At 44.2% G+C, this 25,824-nt stretch overlaps 1 protein-coding gene across 2 annotated transcripts in view; it reads left to right on the top strand.

The window, feature by feature from the left end:
- LOC126412363 (carbonic anhydrase-related protein 10-like) overlaps positions 1 to 25,824 on the top strand; it is a 407,758-nt gene that overhangs the window by 339,197 nt on the left and 42,737 nt on the right. Inside the window, exon 7 of one of the 2 annotated variants that reach the window (XM_050081928.1) lies at positions 21,123 to 21,277. In XM_050081928.1, coding sequence (XP_049937885.1) covers positions 21,123 to 21,277 — 155 coding nt within the window. The remainder of the gene's footprint in view (positions 1 to 21,122; positions 21,278 to 25,824) is intronic. The other variant, XM_050081929.1, reaches the window with a different exon arrangement.

Raw genomic sequence — 25,824 nt, forward strand, 5'->3', positions numbered from 1 at the left:
ACACGACGCTGCGGCCGACAACGCCTATATAAGACTAACAATTGTCTGGCGCAGTTGGTCGATCGGTTACTGATGCTGCAATGGCAGGTTATTAAGATTTAAGTGAGTCTGAACGTGGTGTTATAGTCGGTGCACGAGCGATGGGCCCAGCATCTCCGAGGAAGAGATGAAGTGGGGATTTTCCAATACGACTATTTCACGAGTGTACCGTGAATTTCACGAATCCGGTAAAACATCAACTCTCCGTCACCGCTGCGGCCGAAAGAAGATCCTGCAAGAACGAGACCAACGATGGCTGAAGAGAATAGTCCAATTCTACGAAGTGCAACCCTTCCGCAAATTGCTGCAGATTTCAATGCTAGGACATCAACAAGTGTCGGCGCGCGAACCATTCAACGTAACATCCTCGATATAGGCTTTCGGTGCCGAAAACCCAGTCGTGTACCCCTGATGACTGCACGACACAAAGTTTCGTGCTTAGCCAGGACACGTCAACACCTACATTGGACTGTTGATGACTGGAAACATGTTGCCGGGCCGGACGAATCTCGTTCCAAAGTTCAAAGTGCATCGAGCGGATGGGCGTGTACGGGTATGCAGAGAACCTCATGAATCCATTGACCCTGCATGTCAGCAGGGGACTGTTCAAGCTGGTAGGCTCTATAATGGCGTGGGGCGTTTGTAGTTGGGGTGATGTGGAACCCCTGATATGTCTAGATACGACACTGACAGGTGGCACATACGTAAACATCCTGCCTGGTCACCAGCATCCATTCATGTCCATTGTGCATTACGACAGACTTGGGTAATTCCGGCAGGACAATGCGACACCCACATGTCCAGAATTGCTACAGAGTGGCTCCAGGAACGCCCTTCTGAGTTTAAACACTTCCGCTGGACTCCAGACTCCCCAGACATTAACATTGTTGAGCATATCTGGGATGCTTTGCAACGTGCTGTTCAGAAGAGATCTCCACCCTTTCGTTCTCTTACGGATTTATGGACAGCCCTGCAGGATTCATGGTGTCAGTTCCCTCCAGCACTACTTCAGACATTAGTCGAGTCCACGCCACGTCGTGTTGCGGCACTTAAACGTGCTCGCGGGGGCCCTACACGATATTAGGTAGGTGTATCAGCATCTTTGGTTCTTCAGTGTAAGCCGCCCTTGGTGGGCAAGCGGTTCTAGGCGCTACCGTCTGGAACTGCGAGATCACTACGACCGCAGGTTCGAATCCTGCCTCGGGCATGGGTGTGTGTGATGTCCTTAGGTTAGTTAGGTTTAAGTAGTTCTAAGTTGTAGGGGACTGATGACTTCAGAAGTTAAGCCCCATAGTGCTCAGAGCCATTTGAACCATTTTTCTTCAGCGTAATTCCTATTATCAGTTAGAAACTATGACTTGGTGGGGTTCCAGAGATGTGTTCCAGTCTCCAACATCTCTGACGTAAATGTGTTGACTGAAGCGACAAAAGTTAATGTGTATGAACGCCGGGTTCCAATCCCATACTAGGTGCAAATTTTGATTCGTTGCTTCAGTCTGTAATATATATCACAGATGTCTGAGACCTGGAAAGGACTCTGAATCTGCATACAGTAGTTTCATTTGATTTAAGGAGCTTCACCTGGGTTTCGGACAGATTCCCCAATTATGTTAGACGCTGGCGCTATTCCAGTACAGCGGGGGAGCCTCTGCAGTGGTTTAGGGGGAATGCCAAGTGGGCCTGAGGTATTAATGGGAATTTGGTTTGAAGAGGGAGTCGTCCATGCAGGTGTACAAATCCACGGTGCCAGGGAGGCTCTGTGGTTAGCGCGTTTGCCTCGTGAGCGGGGGATGCGGTTTCGAGTCGCGGCCTAGGTACAAATTTTTCATTCGTCGCATTCGTCGCTTCAGTCTGCATATTTACATCAAGATTTAACTTATAAGTAACAAGCTATTACGTTATGTTATTTCGTTGGTAATTAATACATTTTCAAATGATTTGAATACCAACTGGAATAAACAGTCTGGTTGTCAGGAGTTGTATTCCAACACTCAACACCTCCGCGCAAACTCAGGGTATCAAAACGCTTAAATAGCAGGGATTTTAATTGAACACCGCTGATATCCCTGGAAGAGCCAGCCATTATAACACTATTCTGCCTGGATTGCAAGATATACGAGACAGGGGAAATATCCTCAGACTTTAAAAATAATGAACTAATTCCAATTCCAAGAAAGCAGTTGCTGATATGTGCGAATATTACCGAACTATAATTATAAGAAGTCGTGGGTGCTTAATACTAACACTGATTAAAAGCAGAGGAAAGGAAAAAAAGGGGGAAACCAAATTCAGGAAAGATGAGGCTGGGTTCTGGTGAAATGTTGAAACACGCGGGGCACTGCTGACCCTATGAAAATAGGTTAAATTCAGGCAAACTTACGTTTATAGATTTTGTATAATTTGAAAAAGCTTTTGATTGTGTTAACTGGAACACTCTCTGTAACATTATAGAGGTAGCGGGGGTAAAATACAGAGATCCAACCGTTATGTACGATTTCTAGAGTAACGAGACGGGAGTTATAAAGAGTCGAAGGGGATGGAAGGGATGCAGTGATTGAGAAGATAGTGATAAAACTTGGTCGGTTATTCCTAATGTTATCCAATCTGTACATTGAGCAACCATTAAAGGAAGCTAAAGGAAAGAATTAGAGAAGGAACTGAAGGAGAAGAAATAAAAAGTTTGAGCTGTACCTAAGACATTTTTATTCTGTCAGAGACAATAAAGGACTTAGAAATGCAGTGGAATGGCTTAGAAAATGTCTTGAAACGAAGATGCAAGATGAACAGTTAACAGAAGCCAAACAAGGTTAATGCACTGTAGGCGAGTCAGATCACGCAAAGAAGAGGAAATAAGATTAGAAAATAAGACACAAGAAGTAGTAGAAGAGTTTTGCTATTGGGCAGTAATGTAACTGATAATGGCCGAAGCAGAGAAGATATAAAATATGACCTCGCAATGGCAATGGAAGGGTTTCTCAGGAAGAGAAATTTACTGATATCGAATACAAATTTAAGTGTTGGGAAGTCTTTCTCTTAAGAGCAGTCCTGTACGGAAGTGAAAAGTGGACGACAGTTCACGCTAGGAGAGAGTGGCAGCTTTTGAAATGCAATGCTGCATAAGAACGCTGAAGATTTCGCGGGTAACTCGCTTTACTGATGAGGAGGTAATTAAAAGAGTTGGGGAGAAATGAAATGTGGGCATAACTTGTCTTAAAGAAGGCACCGGAAAATAGGACACATTCTCAGGCATCAAGAAATCGTCAGTGTTTTTGTTGGGTGTGAGGTGGTAAAAGTTGCAGACAAAGGCCAAGGGACGAGTGCAGAGAATACGTGAAAATGTGTATGCGAATCATTAGTTATTCAGAGATTAATAGGCTTACACAGATTAGCGTAGCAAGGACAGAAAAAACTTCGGACTGAAGGCCGCAACAACTACAATTGCTGACGAGGCGTTTCAGGGTCCTGGAAACTGAACAGTCTTACGAAACTAAATACTGCGAAAATTCACTGTTTGAGCTGCGGCAAATTTCTCTCCACTGGAGGGCTTACATTCCGCAACCCAAGCTGTTGCACTAGTATTCAAAGTTACTATGGTAGTGACGAATAGTTCATATTTTCTGTGCCTGAAATTGCCTACCTGCTGGTATGTCGTTAATTTCAAAACACGATACCTGTGCCTTCTGCTAACGCAACAGTAGTATTGGTTGTGATTGCACCGATCTGTCAGGACCGGTGAAAGGCTCCAGCGAGTTCCATGGCTGAGAGGCGCCGCAGCTTCCAGCGCAGGGCTTCCAGGGCCACTTTACCCCCGCTAAGTGTCCCCTGCCTCTGCCTCCATTCCCCCAGCCCCCTCCAGCGGCCTCGCCGTTCCATACATCTCGCGGTGGTATTTCTCATTGTCGCGCGGGAAATGTCCCGGTGTCAGGCGGCGCGGCTCGTATTTCACGGCGAATGGATGTGTTCAAGTAGTGCGGCCCAGGCCGGCTCGGACTGCCCCACTCCTCAAGACGGATGATGCGACCGGTAATTGTGAGCAGAGCGGAGGCGGGAGAAGCGCCACCCCTCGCCACGCCGGACCAGCTGATACTAAATGGACTGCCGTCCACTATTCATAGCCGCAAGAGGCGGCTGCGGCGGCGGTAATCCGCTTCTGTCACTGGTGTGGGTGTTGTGTGTGTGTACATGAGAGAGAGAGGGAGAAAGAAGCGGGGGATAGTGATGGAGGGGGGATAAAGCAAGGTACGACATACGTTCTGGCGTAAGGGAGCACGTCGGAGCAAGGACACCCTGGCCACCTCCCACGCCGTCTGCTGCCCTCACAGGAAACTCCCCGAATTCGCCTTCGAGACCCTCCGCTTTATAGAACTCTGCGCAGCACTGACGCCGCTTTTCCTGAAAGCTAACAGAGTGCGAGGCTAGGTCACGTTGCCGCCCCGGGGCCAAAGAAGGGTTGAGCGCCAACTGCTTTATTTTCTTTTCCCTCGTCTTCTTCATCTTCCGCATATCTGCCTGAGGGTAGAAGCCGTGTGATCACAGGTAGACGGAAGAAAAAGGGAGACTCGACAGTAAGCAGTGCTTTCGCAGCAGATGTTTACCTTGCGTCTTAATGGGAGACGGGAAAGGGAAGGATAAATGCTAACACTTGACAAAGGAACTGTAGTTACGCCAAGTAAAATTTTTGGTTAGGGTTCATCGTCACTGGTACTGACTGGAATGAAACACAAAGTTTACTGTTACCAGTCACAACGTGTTTTGTGGTCTACGAATCCACCATCAAGTGGATTTATTTCGATTAATATTGCACGGATTCCTTGTGTTACGACTTCGGTATAACTTCTGGCACCATCTAGAAAAACCAAAACACTATTTTAGAATATAGCTCATGGTTTTGTGGAGGTCTTTGACAAAAAGATGAACGAAAACATAAATCTGTAATAATAATGAAAGTAAAAGCAGAAAAGCGTCAGTCACGACAGGCTCCTTTTCCTGTCACGTTATGTTACATACAGCATCACACTGTGTAAAAACTGACGGAAGTGAAGAACCTAATAACTGGAAGAAACGTATTTAGATAAACCACAAGTGACTACTGCGTGATTTTTGGATTTCAGTACGGCTTTCCCCTTTGACTTTCTACATGCTAACATTGTAAGTCGATTTTTTTCTTTATGTGCCTTACAGTGGTTCCAATCATACCTTACATCTTGCCCACAGTGTGTAAGCATTTGAACAAGAAGGTCACAATTGAGAAATGTAGGATCAAGGGTCTCACAAGAATCACTATTGGGCCGTTGCTGTTCCCATTATATGTTAATAATGTGTCAACTGTTCTCTCCCATTACATGTATTACCTATACGCTGACGACATTCAGTTAAATCTAATTGCAAGGCCAACAAATCTGTGCAGAGACATCCAGCATGTAAATGGCGATTTACTTACCCTATCAATCTGACAGTAGGTATGTTTGAAACAATCCACCTAAAACGCAAGCAGTCCCTGTCGTTTACAGAATACTTGCTATCCTTCAGTTCAGAGAATATCTTCCATCATTAATCCTAAACGGCACAGAATAACGTGCGAAGAACTTGGGGCAATTCTGGACCATTATGTAGACTGGACTGAACACACAGCTGCAGTCTGTAACTAGGTCGCAGCATCGCTTCACTCACTACAGAAATATAAACAAGTATTTCCTTTCGAGCTTAAAAAGGAGTTCTTGGAAACAGTAATACTCCTCATGTATGTATTTATTGAACTGGGGACCTAGAAAAGATGGAGAGGCTTCGTCCCCGCCGTAGCCATCAGTGGTTCAAAACCCCACAACAGGCTACAGCAGTCCACCTACCCCACCGCCGCCCCACACCGAACCTAGGGTTGTTGTGGGGTTCGGCCCCCAGTGCCCCCCCTCCCCCTCCCATCCGGTAATGTCTCATTCCAAACGAGTGTAGCCCCAATGTTTGCGTGGAGTACGCGAACGTGGAGAAAGTGTTTGCGCAACAATCGCCAACATAGTATAACTGGGGCAGAATAAGGGCAACCAGCTCACATTCGCCGAGGCAGAGGAAAACCGCCTTAAAAACCATCTACAGGCTAGCCGGCACATCGGACCTCGACACTAATCAGCTGGGCGGATTCGTGCCGGGGACCGGCACGCCTTCCCGCTCGGGGAGCAGTGCGTTAGCCCGCGCGGCTAGCCGGGCGGGCTTAATACTCCCCATACTTACTATGTTGATGCCACTCTCCAATGACTTTAGTGCGGCAGGTCGCAGAGGCTGGAACTGGTTATAAAAGATTGTCCACGATAGATTTGTGACGTACGGTTTTTCTAACAAGTCACACCAGCCTACGAATAATTATCTTGACCGCGTGCCAATAAGCGTAGATACTATCGTATTATATGTTTGCTTAACCGTCTTCTTAATCACTGTACTCACTCTTATTTGTCCTCAACTATTACGCTACTATCTCAAAAGCACAGCGGAAATACTCGTTCTCAACAAAACAATTCGCCCTGTACCATCCCATAGTACTGACATGTTTCCTAATCATGTTCTGTATCAGGAACCCTACTTTGGAACAATCTGCGTCAGAATCAGAGAAACTAACTACCTTCTGAGTTTCAAAAGACAGCTAATGGTCCGCCATCTGCCAGCACACTGTGCAGCTCATACTCGACACTCTCCCTCCCTCAGAACTTTTCCCTGCCCTCTGTCGGCGGAAATCTATATTTATAGTTTTTTTTTCTTTTCTAACAGCCTGTGTCACTGCAATTTGAAATAGGAAATTTGTGGTAAGGACTATTGGAACGAAACTACTGAGGTCACCAGTCCCTAGGCTTACACACTAATTAAACTAACTGAAACTAATTTACGCTAAGGACAAGGCACACACACACGCCCGAGGGAGGACTCGAACCTCCGACGGGGGGAGCCGCGCGAACCGTGACAAGTCGCCCTAGACCGCACGGCTACCCCACGCAGAACTGCAATTTGAGCCTTCTCCTTTATCCCTTGTCCGAGAAGATCTCTATTTATATTTTGTTCTTTCCGAACAGCCACTCTCACTGTCGTTCAAACCTTTCGCTCCTCTTTGACCCATTCTGTTTCTGATGACACTAAATACGGTTTCAAAAGTGCTAAACTAATCAATATCATTCTAAATGCCCTTCATTATTATTATTAATGTGTATTACAGTTATTGTTATCATTGTTGTTGTATGAAAAATGTTTTACATTTTCTGTGCATTAATCTTCCAGTTACAAACTTATGTACTGAACTGTCAAAAGAAACAAAAGAACTCAATGAACAATCTAGTTTTTTTTCACGAATATTGTTTCTCCATGAACATACAAAGCTACTGTCCAATTTTCGGCTTATCTGCAGTGTCACCTAGTCTCGTCACCAGGGAAACCTTTAAATTTTCCATACGAATCCCATATTCAGTCATCCTGACAATCATCTGACTCAGATGATGAGTAGTCTCTAGGCCACGGTTGCGTAATTCAGTACATGTTGTAATTGTTCTGGAACCATATCACATTCTCTGCATGCATAATAGGTATCATTAGTTTTAACTTTTGTAACTCGATAGTGACCTAAATTCTTGGCCTTCATCTTCAGTGTGTGCCGGTTTGCGTTAGTTTTACTTCCACCAGGCACGAACTTCGTACTTCGAGGCTTTCTTCTGACGTGGGGTGAAGCTATTCACGGATTTCTTCTTGTACCTTGCTGATCTGTAGGTTAGCATCTTCCTTCAGGTTACTGCATCTCTTATCAGATTAATTAATAATTTCGTCTTCTAATAATTTTGTGATGTAAATATCAGTCTGTGTGTGCGTCCTAATTCCTTTCAAAAGTTCAAATACTGCTGTCGATATTGAACTGATGGTATCACCTTGTAGCAATCATTAGGCCTAACAATTCTAAACTTAGCAATGGTTTTACCCAACGTAGAATCGATCCTCTCCACCTGTCTGTTAGTTCTAGATGGTCCGTTGTTTTTAGAGTGTGTTCAGTTCCTTCTATAGAGCAGTACTATTTGAATTCTTGGCAGCTAAACCAATTCCCTCTATCAGTAAATACCTGAACTGGATATCCAAGATTATTTTTCTATAAATACATCTTACTAATTGTTTATGCTGATTTAGAAGTCTTTGCGGGTTTCAGCCAATTTTCCTTAGTAAACGTGCCAATAATACTTAGAATTTAATTGTATCCTTTGTGTACTGATTTGTTGGGGTTGTGGTCTTCATTCCGAAGACTGTTCTGATGCAGCTCTCCATACTTCTCTATCCTGTGCAAACCTCTCCATCCCCAAGTAACAACTGCAACATACATCCTTCTGAATTTGCTTACTGTATTCATCTCCACGATTTTTAGCCCCCCGATTCGCTTCCCTGCGGTACTAAAATAGTGATCCCTTGATGCCTTAGACTATGTCGTACTAACAGATCCCTTCTTCTAGTTAGGATGAAACACAGATTTCTCTTTTCCCCAATTCTGTTTAGTATCTCCACGTTAGTTACGCGATCTACCCTCTAACCTTCAGCATTCTTCTGTAGCATCACATCTCAAAAGCTTCTAGTCTTTGCTTGTCTAAACTGTTTGTTGTCCATGTTTCGCTTCCATACATGGTTATACTTCATAAAAATGCTTTCAGTAAGTACTTACTGACACCTAAATCTATATTCTATGCAAACAAATTTCTCTTCCACAGAAACGCTTTTCTGGCCATTGCCAATCTGCATTTTATATCCTCCATACTTCGATCATCATCAGTTATTTCGCTTCCCAAATAGCAGCACTCATCTACTACTTTAAGTGTCTCATTTCCTAATCTAATTCACTCAGCATCATCTGATTTAATTCGACTACATTCCATTATCCTCGTTTTGTTTTTGTTGCTGCTCATCTCATACTCTTCTTTGAAGACACTGTCCATTCCTTTCAACTTCTCTTCCAAGTCCTTTGCTATCTCTGACAGAATTACAATGTCGTCGGCATACCTCAAAGTTTTTATTTCTTCTCCCTAGACTTTAATTCGTACTCCTAATTTTTCTTTTGTTTCTTTTACTGCTTGCTCAATTTACAAATAGAGTAACATCGGTGATAGACTACAACCTTGTCTCCCTCCTTTCTCAACCAATGCTACGCCCTTTTGTTCCCCTCGACTCTTATAATTGCCATCTGGTTTCCGGACAAATTGTAAATAGCCCTTTGCCCCCTGTATTTTATCCCTGCCACCTTTAGAATTTAAAAGAGAGTGTTCCAGCCAACACTGTCAAAAACTTTCTCTAAGTTTACAAAAGCTATAAGCGCAGGTTTGCTTTTCGTGAACGTATGTTCTGTGAGAAATCGTAGGGTCGGTATCGCCTCATGTGTTCCTAATTTTCTCCGAGGTCTGCTTCTACCAGTTTTTCCATTCTTCTGTAAAGGATTCGTGTTGTCTTTGGCAGCCGTTACTTATGAGACAGATAGTTCGGTAATTTTCACACCTATCAGCACCTGCTTAATGTGGAATTGCAATTACTATATTTTTCTTGAAGTCTGCATTTAACCTGTCTCATACATACTGCTCACCAGGTGGAAGAGTTTCGTCATTGCTTCGCCTCTCAAGGCTATCAGCAGCTATAACGGAATCTTGTCTACTCCTGAGTTCTTGTTCTGATTTAAGTCTTTTAGTGCTTTGTCAAATTCTTCACGCAGGATCGTATCTTCTTTCTTTCCCCTGGTCTTGTCAGTCCTTCCCTAATGCTCCCTCTGAAACCCTCTACAACCCCTGGTTCTTTCAGTTTATGCAGGTCCCATGTCCTTAAATGTCCGCCATTTTGTAGTTTCTTCAGTTTTATTCTGCAGTGAATAACCAATAAATTGGGGTCAGAGTCCACATATGTCCCTGGAAATGGCTTACAATTTAAAACCTAGTTCGAAAATCTCTGTCTTACCATTATATAACCAATCTGAAACCGTCCAGTGTATCCAGGTCTCTTGCACGTATACAACCTCCTTTCATGATTCTTAAACCAAGTATTAGCTATCATTAAATTAAGCTCTCTGCAAAATTCTACGAGACGGTTTGCTCTTTCGTTCCTTTCTCACCAGTTTAGAATCACCCACTATTTTACCCTCAACCTTTTCCTTCTATCGAATTCCAATCTCCCATGACAATTAAATTTTCGTCTCCCTTACCTATCGACTCCCTTAACTATCAGAATTTCTTTTATCAAATCATATATTTCCTCAATAAACTTGTACTACTCTGGTTGGTGTGAGCTTCGAGCCTATCTTGGCTACAATACTGCGTTTGCTACGCTGTTCATAGTAACTAACCAGTGTTCCTATTTTGTTATTCATTATTAAATCTCCTCCTGCGTTACCCCTATTTCATTTTTTATTTATAATACTGTATTCACCTGACCAGAAAACCTCTTCCTCCTGCCACAGAAATTCACTAATTACCGCTATATCTACTTCTACCTATCCATTTTTAATTTTTTTTCCTACCTGTCCAATTAACGGCAGTTTTGTTCCTCCTGATAACGACGTCCTCCTGAGTACTATCCACTTCGAGATCCGAATGGCGGACTATTTTACCTAAGGAATGTTTTACTGAAGAGGATGCCATCATCATTTAATCATACAGTAAAGCTGCATGCCCTCTGGAAGAATTTCGGCTGTAGTTTCACCTTGCTTTCAGCTGTTCGTAGTCTCGGTCCGGTACACAGTTCTAATCTTCCACGAAGTTTATCAGCACCCACTCCGCTGCAGAGTGAAAAACCCATTCTTGATGAACTTTTCATCATCTGGAGATTTATGTAATAGTACGGTCCCAAAACCTTCATTCCTCGCATCCATGCGTGGTTGAGTTTCGCGCTTTTGCCAATAGATTTTTAAAACAGGATCAATGAAAGAATACGTTTGAGTACCTTTAATACTTGCTTATGATTTTCTTCTGACTTATATTGTCAATTACTCCTCAGTTAAGTGCTCCGAGTTTTGTCAGTTGCAGTGTAATTTCAGATGAACTTCATAAAGTATAATGTTAGATCTAAGAAACTTAGTAGTGCTGTAATAGATTTAGATTCTATAAAGTTCTGAACAGATACTGTCTTCTGAGAAGAAGGCAGGATTTGTACTCAGTGTATAACAAACCCAACAAACTAAACAGTTCTCTTCAAGAACTGACATTCTACAAAAGTAATTTACAAGCCATACTTTGCTGCAGGTTCTGACACTAAACCAAGCCACCGAAGTGTCTTATTACTACTCTTTGTTGGTGTTATAATATTGTCCATGTAAATAAATATGATGTTCTTCGAGCTGATGCCCAAAAAGAAAGAAAACTAAAAAAAAAAAAAAAAACGCTGCAACACTGTAGGTAAATTTTATAGGCGAAATGGAACTTTCCTGAACTGAAACTGCGCTGAGTGTGTCGAAATCGAAGTATATCAAGTTTCTTCAGTCTATACAGAGGCTATAATCTCATCTTTTTATAACTACAACCTGACTAGCATATTCAAATCAACTTGGTTCTATTATTACCTAGTCAAGTCACTTCTGGAATTGGTTGTCTCCTGGTGACAGTCTTCTGGGTCATCTATATACCCGTTTTTGGTCTCTCACAATAATCTTCTTTCTGACTCAGCTGACTTTGTCTTCGTTGGAGTGTAATTAGTCACTAAATCTTCGATGTGTTCCCTTTTTTCATCACTAACAAAGGTTTCAGTAGCTAATTCTGGTTTGTCTACTACATGTATACGCGTAAGCTTTCCCCTCTGGTTTTCCAATAGTTTCCCACCCTTGTTACTTAAAATTTTAGTTTGATCAAGAAAATCATTTACAAATATTATTTCTAAATTAATTGTGTCTCTACAAACTGCTTAAATGTCTGCTACAATTTTCACTTCATTAGTCTCAACAATGCCTGTAAAATAGTCTAGTGATTAGACGAAGTTTTTCCCAGATCCTCTCAAGATTACATCTGTTTTTTGCAAACTTGGAGCATTCACAGTCTCGTAAACGTCCTGCCGTAATAAAGTAAGTTGTCTGCTACGGTCAATTAATACTTTCTCTTCTCGGTTACTTACTCGTACATTTTTAAATTTACATTTGTTAATACTCTTCTTAACAGTGATTGAATTCATAGTCAGCTTTAGATTGTCGTTTTCCTTCGTGCACTCATATGAGACAGGGCCTATCTCGTTGCAATACAATCTCTTTCCCTTTCTTATGCTTGCAATCACTTGCCCTATGACTCTTTGCATCAGAAATCAAACGCTATTTGTTTGGATCCAAAGCTCCGTTTTTAGTATTTCTGTTGCTTGAGACTTTAACAACTTCCTTAATGGAGTTTAAATTTTCAGGGCTGTAATTTTTCTCATTTCTTTTCGGCAATGAATTCACCGCTAATTCGCAGTGTTTCATTTTTTCATTATAGTTCTTCCCACTTTTGCCACCACAAAATAGAAGTTTTTCGGCTGCTTCGTCTTCTGTCCCATCAATCACACACTGAGACATCGAGTGCTTATCAATGTCAGCACAGTTGGCGATATCTTTCGTTACGAAAAAATATTCTTGAAGAGACTCTTCCGGTTTTTTCTATCGGTGAGACAGCAATTGATGGATTTCAGCAGCACTTATTTTCAAATCGAATTTATCCTGTAAAGCTTTCATTAGTGCAGCTCGCTTCTGACCCTGAATAAAAATCGTAGCCAAACCTTCAAGTGATTTTTTGTCTATAACAAGCATTTGATGTCACCCCAAACCATAAAAAATGCTGTTGCTTCGAAGTCCATAATCCTCTTTTCAAACGCATATCTGTCACCGCTCATATCCGTCACCGCCGCTAAATGACCCTCGACGTTATAAAATGAAAGAGAACATTTACACTGATATTATGCATGCGGTGAGAATCCTGTTCGCTTTTATCGACCATATCTAAAACGGAGTCTTTTTCTCTCTTTTTTCGAGCAAACTCTCTCTGCTATAGCTACCCATTTCGATTCCATCCTCTTCTTCACCATCGGCATCATCATCGACTCTTAGCATCCTAGGTTGTTAATTTTCACAGCAAGTTTGTCAGTGATGGATAAATAATAACAAATCGTGGCATCAATTTCACACTTCGTCGCACTATCCGTACACAATATATTGCAGATTGCTCCTAACGCCGCTTCTGAAAATGATGCTTCAGTGACTGACTTCTTAGTTTCAAGTTCAACAGATGGTAATTCGAAAGTAAAACCAGAAGATTCTCTGAAGCGTTTCCGATTTCTTCTGTCACCTGGAATTGTTTCGAAAATTTTAAATCGTTTTAATGCCTTTAACCAGCGCAGATGTGTTTTTGTTTTTATTTTTTTCATTGTTTTTCCGATTTCACCTAACGCTGCCATTCGTAGATTTTGTCTTCTTTTGTTCCATCTGCTTTTTCTCCATTCGTCACTTTTAAAATTTCTCCCTGCGTCGCTCTGCTTCTTCTAATAGTCGTTAAAAAGTGAACCCTCGTCGTAGATCCAAAATCATCAATATTACACGTCGTTATGTCGTCGCAGGTGAAACGGTGCTCGGAAAATTTCACCATAAACGTCGTAGAATAGGCAGGAAAACTGTGTCGTCACTCGTTCAGTTGACTGCGGACAAGCCCACAAAATTTGTAGCAAAATCGTTTCCGATTTTCTTGAAGAACTATTTATTTAGTTCCTAGCTACAAACTTTTTCACTGAACTGTCAAAAGGAGCCAAACAACTCAATCAACCAGCTCCTCTTTTACTTGAGTATTTTGTCCCCACGAACACAGGAAATTGTTGTCTGGTATTTGGCTGCTCTTGCGTGTCACCACCCTCGCCAGGAGGGAAACCTTTAAACTCCCCACCCGAATCGCACATTATTATTGTTACTATTGGGAAGGATTTGATATGTGTTGCTATTGGTCAGATGTAATAGACGGGACCTTAAGGCCCTGCTCCTATCTATCTAAATAAGCAATAAATAAATAAATGTAGCTGAAATAAACATTATTTCCAGGCAACCTCCAAAACATTGTAGGGATCTTCGCTTGCGTAGATCAATATAAATGTGAGTGTAAGTATGTCCGCTGGAAATTATCATTATTAATCTTTATATTCTTCCTCATAAGTATTGTTAGTTGTTGGTCTGTTGATATTTCACTTCTGAAATAACGCTGATAACAGCGTACCCTCTCTTATCCGACGTGTCTTCAACGCTATAATATCTCAGTCTGTAAGTGCCTCTTAACCTCAAAAATCCGCAGTACCCTCTGCAATTAACCTTACATACAGGGTGTTTCACTAAATGTGTTTGTAAGTTACGAAGTAATTGGCGACAGGAAATATTTATTGCGGTAGGTCGCCATAAGAAACGTTACACTGTCTGCGGGGCTATGAACATAATTTATTGTGCTATTATCCAAAGAGTTACAGCAAAAAGATACAATTTTTTAAATGGAATCAATAATACCAGCTGTGTATACATAAATTTAAATTACATTCCTATCACTTCTTGTTTGGGAGCTACAACCCTTCAAAGTTTCAGTGGCAGATACCACACACGCTGCGCATAACGCAATGCGCCTTCTAAATGTGTGCGGCCGAGTTGTAACAACGCCGACTCAAAGGAAGGCCTCGGCGCTTGTTGGTGACGTCACGTCAGGTAGGCGCGGCGAACGCCAGGTCTGTTGCAGGCAGAAACGCCTGGGTGTGCTTATCACTATAAATCTCTTATTTTTGGGCAAAATGTTCGGTATTGTTTTGGATTCTGCAGTTTTATTTAGATGAAAGATTTTCTTACTATCGTAAAGCTTCAAATGAAGATCATAGTTCTGTGTTACTGAATCCTGTCGAAACTAACGTAGATCAATAAGAGAAGACCCTTTGCCCCATTGCAAGCTTCGTAAATTTTACATTCAAGTAACTATATTTACTTGATCCATTTTGTTATCGAAACTTACCCCAACCCCCATACAATGAACTCGTTTCTTTTATTTATTTTCGTTTGACATCGTCACTGGAAATGTGAACTAATTTACTTGTGTAAATGTCCAACTGTTGCCAGTCATTAGATTACAGTCGTTTTCAACGAAAGGAATTCTAAACAGGAAACAAAATAGCTTCATACATCGAAAATACTGCTGAGCTTAAACTTTTTTAAACATCCACATTAGGAAAGATAAATATTCCCCCCTTGCAACTGAAAGGAGAAACTTTATAAGATAAAAAAAATTTTATTTGATAAAACAAGTATCTCCCTTTTGCCTCTTCTTCTGTCCCCCACCCCCTCCCCCAACGTGTACAATCGCAAGATATTTCACTAACATTCAGTGCTCCTCACCCCATAGTCAACCAAGATACCTAGTTTCTTGTAAAAGCAACTCAGTACAAACGTAACTTCCTCATATTTACAAATAAGGTAGAGAAGCACGAATTCTGTTGCTGCTGGATCATGAAGTTGTTTTTGTATGTCAATCCTTAAAACAGTTGGAAATTTAAGTTGAGGAGCACACTATTTGTTAAGAAGTGTAATGAATTGCACAATTAATTGATTGCAGAAGTCTCTCAGAACAATGTGTGTTGGTCAACTACCGCCGATAGTTTCACATTTTCCTGTATCAGGGAGGGAGACACCACCATTACGAGTATGCCTGCAACAGACCTGGCGTTCGTCGTGCCTAGCTGACGTGACGTCACGAACAAGCGCCGAGGCCTTTCTTTGAGTCGGTGTTGGTTGTAACGTCGCCGGTGTCACGGAGCGAGAAGCTTCCTCGATGCGCTGTTAGACTGCCGACTGTCGCCGCACACTGCCGTATACCCGACAGATCGAGCCACACAAACAAACGGGGCTCAATATACCACAATTACTGTCATCGTATGAAGATGGCATACACGAACAACGAGTACGTTGACATGTTGCTGATGCTCGGCGAGTGCCGACACGATGCGACTGAAGTAGCCATGGCGTACTCCTTGAGATATGCTAGACGAAGAGCTCCGGCAGCCGTTACGTTCTTACGTGCCAAACAACGACTTCGGGAAACATGCAGCTTGGTAATGCGCCGTAGTAACAGACGAAGAACTGCAAGAAGTGAGGAGACGGAGATGTTTGTTTTAGCTGCAGTACACCGCGATCCTCACGTCAGCAAACGAGCCGTTGCTGCAGTCGCTGGTGTCAGTCTCACAGCTGTGTGGCGTATAGCACACGGCCACTGGTTTCACCCGTACCGCCTGTCGCTGACCCAGCACCTGCATGGGAACAATTTCCGTGCGAGAGTTACATTGTGTTAATGGGCCATGCGTAATTTCACGCGGTAGTTTTTACAAGGTGTTATGTTCCCTGATGAGTCCACGTTCACAAATTATGGTGCAGTGAATCGCCATAACGTGTACTACTGGGCCGCAGACAATCCTCGGCTGTTACGATCTGTCGACCGTCAACGTAGGTGGTCTATTAATGTCGGGTGTGGAATCCTTGGGGATGAAATCATCGGTCCACACTACTTTCCAGGTACACTGACAAGTGAGCTATATCGCTCGTCTATAGTCGACAGTTTCGGTGGTCTCCTTGAACATGTGTGTCTACACACGAGAGTCCGTATGTGGATGCAGCACGATGGTCACCCAGCCCATTCTGCGCGTGCTGTTGTGCAAGAACTAAACAACAGGTTTGCAGGAAGGTGGTTGGGGCGCCATGGTCCTCATTCATTGCCAGCAAGGTCGCCCAATCTTACACCATTGGATTTCTTTTTGTGGGGATGCCTAAAGGATCGTGTTTATATCACTGAGGCCACATCCGCAGATGATCTAAAACGGCGCATCGAGGACGCATGTTGCTCCGTGACACCGGCGATGTTACATCTCGTCCACAGATCCCTTAGAAGACCCATTGCATTGTGCATTCAGGAATATGGTCAAGCATTTGAACATCTCATTTAAATCAACTTCCCACCGCCAGAACATCCATCACCCACCACACAGCCATGTATTATGTACAACGCGTGGTATCTGCCCCTGAAACTTTGAAGGGTTGTAGCTCCCAAACAAAAAGTGATAAGAATATGATTTAAATTGTTGTATACACAGCAGGTGTTACTGATTCCAGTGCATGATAGAGACAACTATTGTTCCATTTAAAAAATTGTATCATTTTGCTGGAACTCTTTGGGTAATAACACAATAAACTATGTTCATCACGCCGCAGACAATGTAACGTTTCTTATGGTGACCTACCGTAATAAATATTTCCGTCGCCTATTACTTCGTAACCTACAGAGGCAAACACATTTAGTAAAACACCCAGTATGTCCTAGCACTAACTCCAGAAGCTGAACTTATAAGTATAGAAAAATCAAAATGACATCCTCTACATGCCGGCTGGTGTGGCCGTGCGGTTCTAGGCGCTACAGTCTGGAACCGCGTGACCGCTACGGTCGCAGGTTCGAACCCTGCCTCGTGCACGGATGTGTGTGCTGTCCTTAGGTTAGTCAGGTTTAAGTAGTTCTGAGTTCTAGGGGACTGATGACCACAGATGTTAAGTCCCATAGTGCTCAGAGCCATGTGAACTATTTGAACCATCCTCTAAATACATTTAGACCTCCAATAATTTGTTGATTATTTGGGGCGCCAGCGGTTTCAATAGTAATAGCTTCGAAGTTCTTGTAAACACGGAAGTGAGGTCAACGACGTGTTCGTTTCCTCCGCGTTGCAGAAATTTCCTGAACTACACTCCTGGAAATTGAAATAAGAACACCGTGAATTCATTGTCCCAGGAAGGGGAAACTTTATTGACACATTCCTGGGGTCAGATACATCACATGATCACACTGACAGACCCACAGGCACATAGACACAGGCAACAGAGCATGCACAATGTCGGCACTAGTACAGTGTATATCCACGTTTCGCAGCAATGCAGGCTGCTATTCTCCCATGGAGACGATCGTAGAGATGCTGGATGTAGTCCTGTGGAACGGCTTGCCACGCCATTTCCACCTGGCGCCTCAGTTGGACCAGCGTTCGTGCTGGACGTGCAGACCGCGTGAGACGACGCTTCATCCAGTCCCAAACATGCTCAATGGGGGACAGATCCGGAGATCTTGCTGGCCAGGGTAGTTGACTTACACCTTCTAGAGCACGTTGGGTGGCACGGGATACATGCGGATGTGCATTGTCCTGTTGGAACAGCAAGTTGCCTTGCCGGTCTAGGAATGGTAGAACGATGGGTTCGATGACGGTTTGGATGTACCGTGCACTATTCAGTGTCCCCTCGACGTTCACCAGTGGTGTACGGCCAGTGTAGGAGATCGCTCCCCACACCATGATGCCGAGTGGTGGCCCTGTGTGCCTCGGTCGTATGCAGTCCTGATTGTGGCGCTCACCTGCACGGCGCCAAACACGCATACGACCATCATTGGCACCAAGGCAGAAGCGACTCTCATCGCTGAAGACGACACGTCTCCATTCATCCCTCCATTCACGCCTGTCGCGACACCACTGGAGGCGGGCTGCACGATGTTGGGGCGTGAGCGGAAGACGGCCTAACGGTGTGCGGGACCGTAGCCCAGCTTCATGGAGACGGTTGCGAATGGTCCTCGCCGATACCCCAGGAGCAACAGTGTCCCTAATTTGCTGGGAAGTGGCGGCGCGGTCCCCTATGGCACTGCGTAGGATCCTACGGTCTTGGCGTGCATCCGTGCGGCGCTGCGGTCCGGTCCCAGGTCGACGGGCACGTGCACCTTCCGCCGACCACTGGCGACAACATCGATGTACTGTGGAGACCTCACGCCCCACGTGTTGAGCAATTCGGTGGTACGTCCACCCGGCCTCCCGCATGCCCACTATACGCCCTCGCTCAAAGTCCGTCAACTGCACATACGGTTCACGTCCACGCTGTCGCGGCATGCTACCAGTGTTAAAGACTGCGATGGAGCTCCGTATGCCACGGCAAACTGGCTGACACTGACGGCGGCGGTGCACAAATGCTGCGCAGCTAGCGCCATCCGACGGCCAACACCGCAGTTCCTGGTGTGTCCGCTGTGCCGTGCGTGTGATCATTGCTTGTACAGCCCTCTCGCAGTGTCCGGAGCAAGTATGGTGGGTCTGACACACCGGTGTCAATGTGTTCTTTTTTCCATTTTCAGGAGTGTATTTTCGCTGGAGTTACAATCGCCTGCCGGGTAGCTGTTTGGTCTAACGGTTAGGATAGGTTAGTGTTGTTTAACGTCCCGTCGACAACGAGGTCATTAGAGACGGAGCGCAAGCGCAGGTTAGGGAAGGATGGGGAAGGAAATCGGCCGTGCCCTTTCAAAGGAACCATCCCGGCAAATGCCTGAAACGATTTAGGGAAATCACGGAAAACCCAAATCAGGATGGCTGGAGACGGGATTGAACCGTCGTCCTCCCGTTGGTCTAACGGGAAGGCGTGCCGGTCCCCGGCACGAATCTGCCCGGCGGATTAGTTTGATGATCCGTTGGCCGGCCAGTCTGTGGATAGTTTTTAAGGCGGTTTTCCTCTGCCTCGGTGAATGCGGACTGGTTCCCCTTACTCCGCCTCAGTTACACTATGTCGGCAATTGCCGCGGAAACACTTTCTCCACGGACACATACACCATAATTAGGCTACCACGCAAACATAGGGCGTACACTGGTGTGGTGTCAGACGTTCCCGGGGGGGGGGGGGGGGGGGGGGCTCCACTGGAGCGGAATCGCACAATAAATTTGGAAATTTGTGGTAAGATCTTATGGGATGAAACTGCTGAGGTCATCGTCGATCCCTAAGCTTACACATTACTTAAACTAACTTACGCTAAGGACGACACACACACCCATTCCCGAGGCAGGATTCGAACCTCCGACGGGTGGAGCCGCGTAGACCGTGACAAGTCGCCTGAGACCGCTCTGCTACCCCACGCGGCGACCCGCACAGTAGCCCTGGGTTCGGTGTGGACGGCAGTGGGGTGAGTGGACTGCTGTAGCCTGTTGTGGGATTGTGAACCGCTGAGGGCTACGGTGGGGACGAAGCCTCACAAAATAACACTTACAATCACACCTTATTGCATTTACGCGTCAAAGATCTCCAAAACACTTTGAAACTTGCTTCGAAAGAGTGTTTTGTTACGCTGTATGTTGTTTGAACTTATTAAGATTCATGGCACCATCTTTATTCCCAACAATGTTATCAAACTGTGACGGAAATAAATTATTAGTGACTAGTTACAGTAAACTTGTTTCCTTAAAGCATTTATTAAGGTTCTAGGCGTTACGAACATCACAGGTTCATTTCTAAACCTGAACTACTGAGGCTGCACTGGCAGTGCCTGATCTTAACAATAAACACTGAGTGGCAACATGCTCTACAAACGTTTGCAGGATAGAGCATGTGTTCCCACTCAATGTTTATTATTAAGATGAGCACTGTCAGTGCAGCCTGAGTAGTTCAGACTTGAAAATGAACCTGTAATGTTCGTAACTGGTCACCTAACACATACTGCAACTGTTTACAGAACCATTAATAAACGCTTTAAGAAATGTAAACAATGTTGCTGTCCTCTGCAACGAAAAGTTGAAACAGAAGAGACCTGTTGTTTGATTCTGCAGAGTATTTACCGCAAACATGATACAAATTGGTGTTCCCACAAGACAAAAAGGAATCGTATGTAAAAATTTTATAAGATCAAATAAGATTAGTTTTGATTTTAAGGAGCCTTTACGTATCATGTATCGAGGTGAAGGAAGAAGCGTGGAAATCTTTGCTTGCACTTCAGGGCTTGTTGAAAAGATAAATAGATAGTGGGAAACAAAAGAACACCAATAGTAGTAGAAACACAGGTGGCGCTATAAGATGTCAAAAATTAGTGAACAAGTAAAGTACGAAAGCAAGAGGCCGTAAGGAAGAACAGGTGATTTGTTGAGGCAATCGTAGCCAGAATATTTTTAATCTTCCAACGATAGCGGCTGTAGAGGAACAACCAAAGAGGCTCTCACTGACACCGATTCCCAGAATATAGGAATTATAAACTTATATACAGGTGTAGCTTTTCGGCCGTGGTGACGCCTCTGTCGCTTGCTCTGCGCAGGGCAGATGACGCCCATCAAGCACCTGTCGCTCCACCACCTGCTGCCTGACACGGACCACTACATGACGTACGAGGGCTCCACGACGCACCCCGGCTGCTGGGAGACCACCGTCTGGATCATCCTCAACAAGCCCATCTACATCTCCAGGCAAGAGGTAAGCCAACAGCGACACTTGTTGCAGTCATAGAATCATACGTCCACATTTACTGTGATTGTACAGGGTGTTTCAAAAATGACCGGTATATTTGAAACGGCAATAAAAACTAAACGAGCAGCGATAGAAATACACCGTTTGTTGCAATATGCTTGGGACAACAGTACATTTTCAGGCAGACAAACATTCGAAATTACAGTAGTTACAATTTTCAACAACAGATGGCGCTGCGGTCTGGGAAACTCTATAGTGCGATATTTTCCACATATCCACCATGCGTAGCAATAATATGGCGTAGTCTCTGAATGAAATTACCCGAAACCTTTGACAACATGTCTGGCGGAATGGCTTCACATGCAGATGAGATGTACTGCTTCAGCTGTTCAATTGTTTCTGGATTCTGGCGGTACACCTGGTCTTTCAAGTTTCCCCACAGAAAGAAGTCACAGGGGTTCATGTCTGGCGAATAGGGAGGCCAATCCACGCCGCCTCCTGTATGTTTCGGATAGCCCAAAGCAATCACACGATCATCGAAATATTCATTCAGGAAATTAAAGACGTCGGCCGTACGATGTGGCCGGGCACCATCTTGCATAAACCACGAGGTGTTCGCAGTGTCGTCTAAGGCAGTTTGTACCGCCACAAATTCACGAAGAATGTCCAGATAGCGTGATGCAGTAATCGTTTCGGATCTGAAGAATGGGCCAATGATTCGTTTGGAAGAAATGGCGGCCCAGACCAGTACTTTTTGAGGATGCAGGGACGATGGGACTGCAACATGGGGCTTTTCGGTTCCCCATATGCGCCAGTTCTGTTTATTGACGAAGCCGTCCAGGTAAAAATAAGCTTCGTCAGTAAACCAAATGCTGCCCACATGCATATCGCCGTCATCAATCCTGTGCCCTATATCGTTAGCGAATGTCTCTCGTGCAGCAATGGTAGCGGCGCTGAGGGGTTGCCGCGTTTGAATTTTGTATGGATAGAGGTGTAAACTCTGGCGCATGAGGCGATACGTGGACGCTGGCGTCATTTGGACCGCAGCTGCAACACGGCGAACGGAAACCCGAGGCCGCTGTTGGATCACCTGCTGCACTAGCTACGCGTTGCCCTCTGTGGTTGCCGTACGCGGTCGCCCTACCTTTCCAGCACGTTCATCCGTCACGTTCCCAGTCCGTTGAAATTTTTCAAACAGATCCTTTATTGTATCGCTTTTCGGTCCTTTGGTTACATTAAACCTCCGTTGAAAACTTCGTCGTGTTGCAACAACACTGTGTTCTAGGCGGTGGAATTCCAACACCGGAAAAATCCTCTGTTCTAAGGAATAAACCATGTTGTCTACAGCACACTTGCACGTTGTGAACAGCACACGCTTACAGCAGAAAGACGACATACAGAATGGCGCACCCACAGACTGCGTTGTCTTCTATGTCTTTCACATCATTTGCAGCGCCATCTGTTGTTGAAAATTGTAACGACTGTAATTTCGAAAGTTTGTCCGCCTGAAAATGTACTGTTGTCCCAAGCATACTGCAACAAACGGTGTATTTCTATCGCTGCTCGTTTAGTTTTTATTGCCGTTTCAAATATACCGGTCATTTTAAAACACCCTGTACAAGTCTAATTTTTAAAAGAAGGAACTTTAAGGCGTTGACTAGCACCGGCGGATGCACCTGAGCTTCGTACTTGTGATTAGTATGTAGTAAAGTACTGTTCATTAATTTGTATTTCTTGATTGAGTTGACGCCGGTGTCCACGAAATAAGGTACGACGTCTTGTTCAACATTTTTAATTGAATTTTTTGCTGATTTACCTTCAACAGAATTTTATTGCTTATTCTTAAGTAATGTACTTCCATTACTAAGCTGAGTGCACATTATATTATAGTACGAACAGTACAGACTGTACTACTACTCATTTCCTTTCCTGTCCCACTCGCAAACTGGGCAAGAGACAAACAACTGTCAATATGCCTCCGTATGAGCCCTGAATTCTCTTATCTTCGTGGTCCTTTCGCAAAATGTACGATGGCGACAGTAGAATCGTTCTGCATTCAGCCTGAAAAGCGGATTCTCTAAATTTTCTCAACAGTGCTCTTCGAAAAAAACGTGGCCTTCTCTCCCGGTAGTTTCATTTGAGTTTCGGAAGCATCTCCGTTATACTTGAGTGGCCAGTAACAAATCTAACAACGTGCCTTAGAATTTCTTCGATGTCTTCCTTCAATCCGACCTGGTGCTGATCCCATACTCTCGAGTAGCATTCAGGAACGGGTCACCCTAGTGTCCTGTAAGCGGTCTCGTCTACAGTTAAGCCACACTTTCCTAATATTCTCCTAATAAACCGAAACAGACCATGTGCCTTCCCCATCACAATCTTTACATATCTCTTTACACGCACGTTCCACTTCATACCGCTTTGCAACGTCACCTCTACATATTTAATCGACGTTAATTCGCCAAATAGAACGCTGCCGATGTTGTATACGAACGTTACAGGTTTCTTCTCCCACTCATTTTTTTTTTTCTACATTTAGACCTAGCAGCCATTGATCACATCAACTGGAACTTTTGTATAAGTAATACTGTATCCTCCTTCAGTAACTCAACGACGAAATCTTCCCGTACATAACATCGTCATCGGGCAACAATCTCTGAAGGCTGCTCACTGCGTCCGCCAAATCGTATATAACGGTCCTATGGTTCAAATGGCTCTGAGCACTATGGGACTTAACTTCTGATGTCATCAGTCCCCTTGAACTTAGAACTACTTAAACCTAACTAACCTAAAGACATCACACACATCCATGCCCGAGGCAGGATTCGAACCTGCGACCGTAGTGGTTACGCGGTTCCAAACTGAAGCGCCTACAACCGCAACCACAACGGCCGGCAACGGTCCTATCATACTTACCCAGGACACTCCTGACGATATCCTTGTCTCTGATGTACACTCGCTAACAGATTGCAGTGAGGCATAGTATCAAACGCTATTCGTAAATCTAGGAATGCCTGCTGCCCTCCATTCATAGCTCGCAGGACATCATGTGAGAAAAGGGCAAGTTGAGTTTCGCACGAACGATCTATCCTAAAACCGTGATAACATAAATACACGTAGCTGAAATCGTTTGTGTATGGTCAACGAGTGGGACGCCACGACGCTGTAAACATCAAAAAACGACTGGTTTGACAGATGAGCGGTTACCGAGGATGTTGGATTAATCAGATTTTGATGAAGTTGATCCAGCGTTATCGGAACTTTCTGACGAAGAAGATGCGTTTGTGAACACTACTGACAACGAAAGCAGTGTCGATGACAGTGACTACGTTGCTAAGAGTGATGAAAGGAATCTGCATCAAATAGACCTGTAAGGAGCAACAACTGCGTCCAAGACTAAACTGAACACCTCGTCAACTCAGGATCGTATCTACGGGGCGCGTTCGTCGGTATATGCTCCATGAACAAACCGTTTGTGACTGTGATTGTACTACAAATACGGCATCCAAGCGAAAAACGTGGTCCAACTAAAAATTCATATTGCTTTACTTACTACACGATTATGTAATAAAAATTAGGGATTCCTATTTAAAAAAAGGCATTTGATATCCGTTTGACCTATGAGCAGCGCCATCTAGCGGCCTAACCATAGCGCCATCTGGTTTCCCCCTTCATGCTAGACAAGTTTCATTCTTTGTAGTTTCTCGTTTGACGCTTATTTCGTGAGATATTTGGCCCGGTCACGATCAATGTACCACCCTGTATATTATCATAGATATCCATTAACCCAGAATTTTACTCCCCTTCTTGAACCTTTCTTTTATGTCCGCCATTGCTTATTTAATCCTTATATTGAGCAGTAGGGGTGAGGGATCGCAGACTTGTCTTAAAATGTTTTTGATCTCAGTACTTAACAGTAAACGTAAGTCGACCAGATAAAAAAGTAGTCACCCCCATGAGGGACGAAGGTAATATCTTGTAACATCTGCGCTGCCCCTGATAATTGTCTTAAATCGGCATTGAAAACAGTCCTCAAGTTTACTGATGTGTGCCATGTTCGAAGGTGCTCATTGATGTTTGGACGCCCTCGACTCCCCAAATACACTATCCAGTCACACAGCAGTGACCATGCCTGTGTTCGAAGTCAACGCACAGTAAACTACCACGAACGGCAGGACACAGCACTAGGACTGGAGGGTATATAAAACGTGTCGGTGAGGGGGGAGAATTGGGAGGGTAAGAAAATAGTGCAGTCGCCACAGAGTGATTTATCTGATTTCCTAAAGGGAATGATCATTTTCTTTCGAGGCAAGGATCGAAGTATTTCCTACAACTAAGTTCGTAAACTGTTCGCGTGTCGCCGTGATTAAAATATACCATGGATGGCAAAAAGGAGCTATCCAAAGCCAGCACCGAGGAAACTGTGGGGCACCACAGGCCATTGATGACAGGGGTGAACAACGGTTGCGGAAATGTGTTGGGGCAACATGCCACTGTGGAGCAACCGACCGCACAGATGAACCAAGCGGCTACCAGCAGCGTCTCCTCAGCGACCT

This window comes from Schistocerca serialis, chromosome 7, assembly GCF_023864345.2.
Source record: "Schistocerca serialis cubense isolate TAMUIC-IGC-003099 chromosome 7, iqSchSeri2.2, whole genome shotgun sequence".
Lineage (NCBI taxonomy): Eukaryota > Metazoa > Arthropoda > Insecta > Orthoptera > Acrididae > Schistocerca > Schistocerca serialis.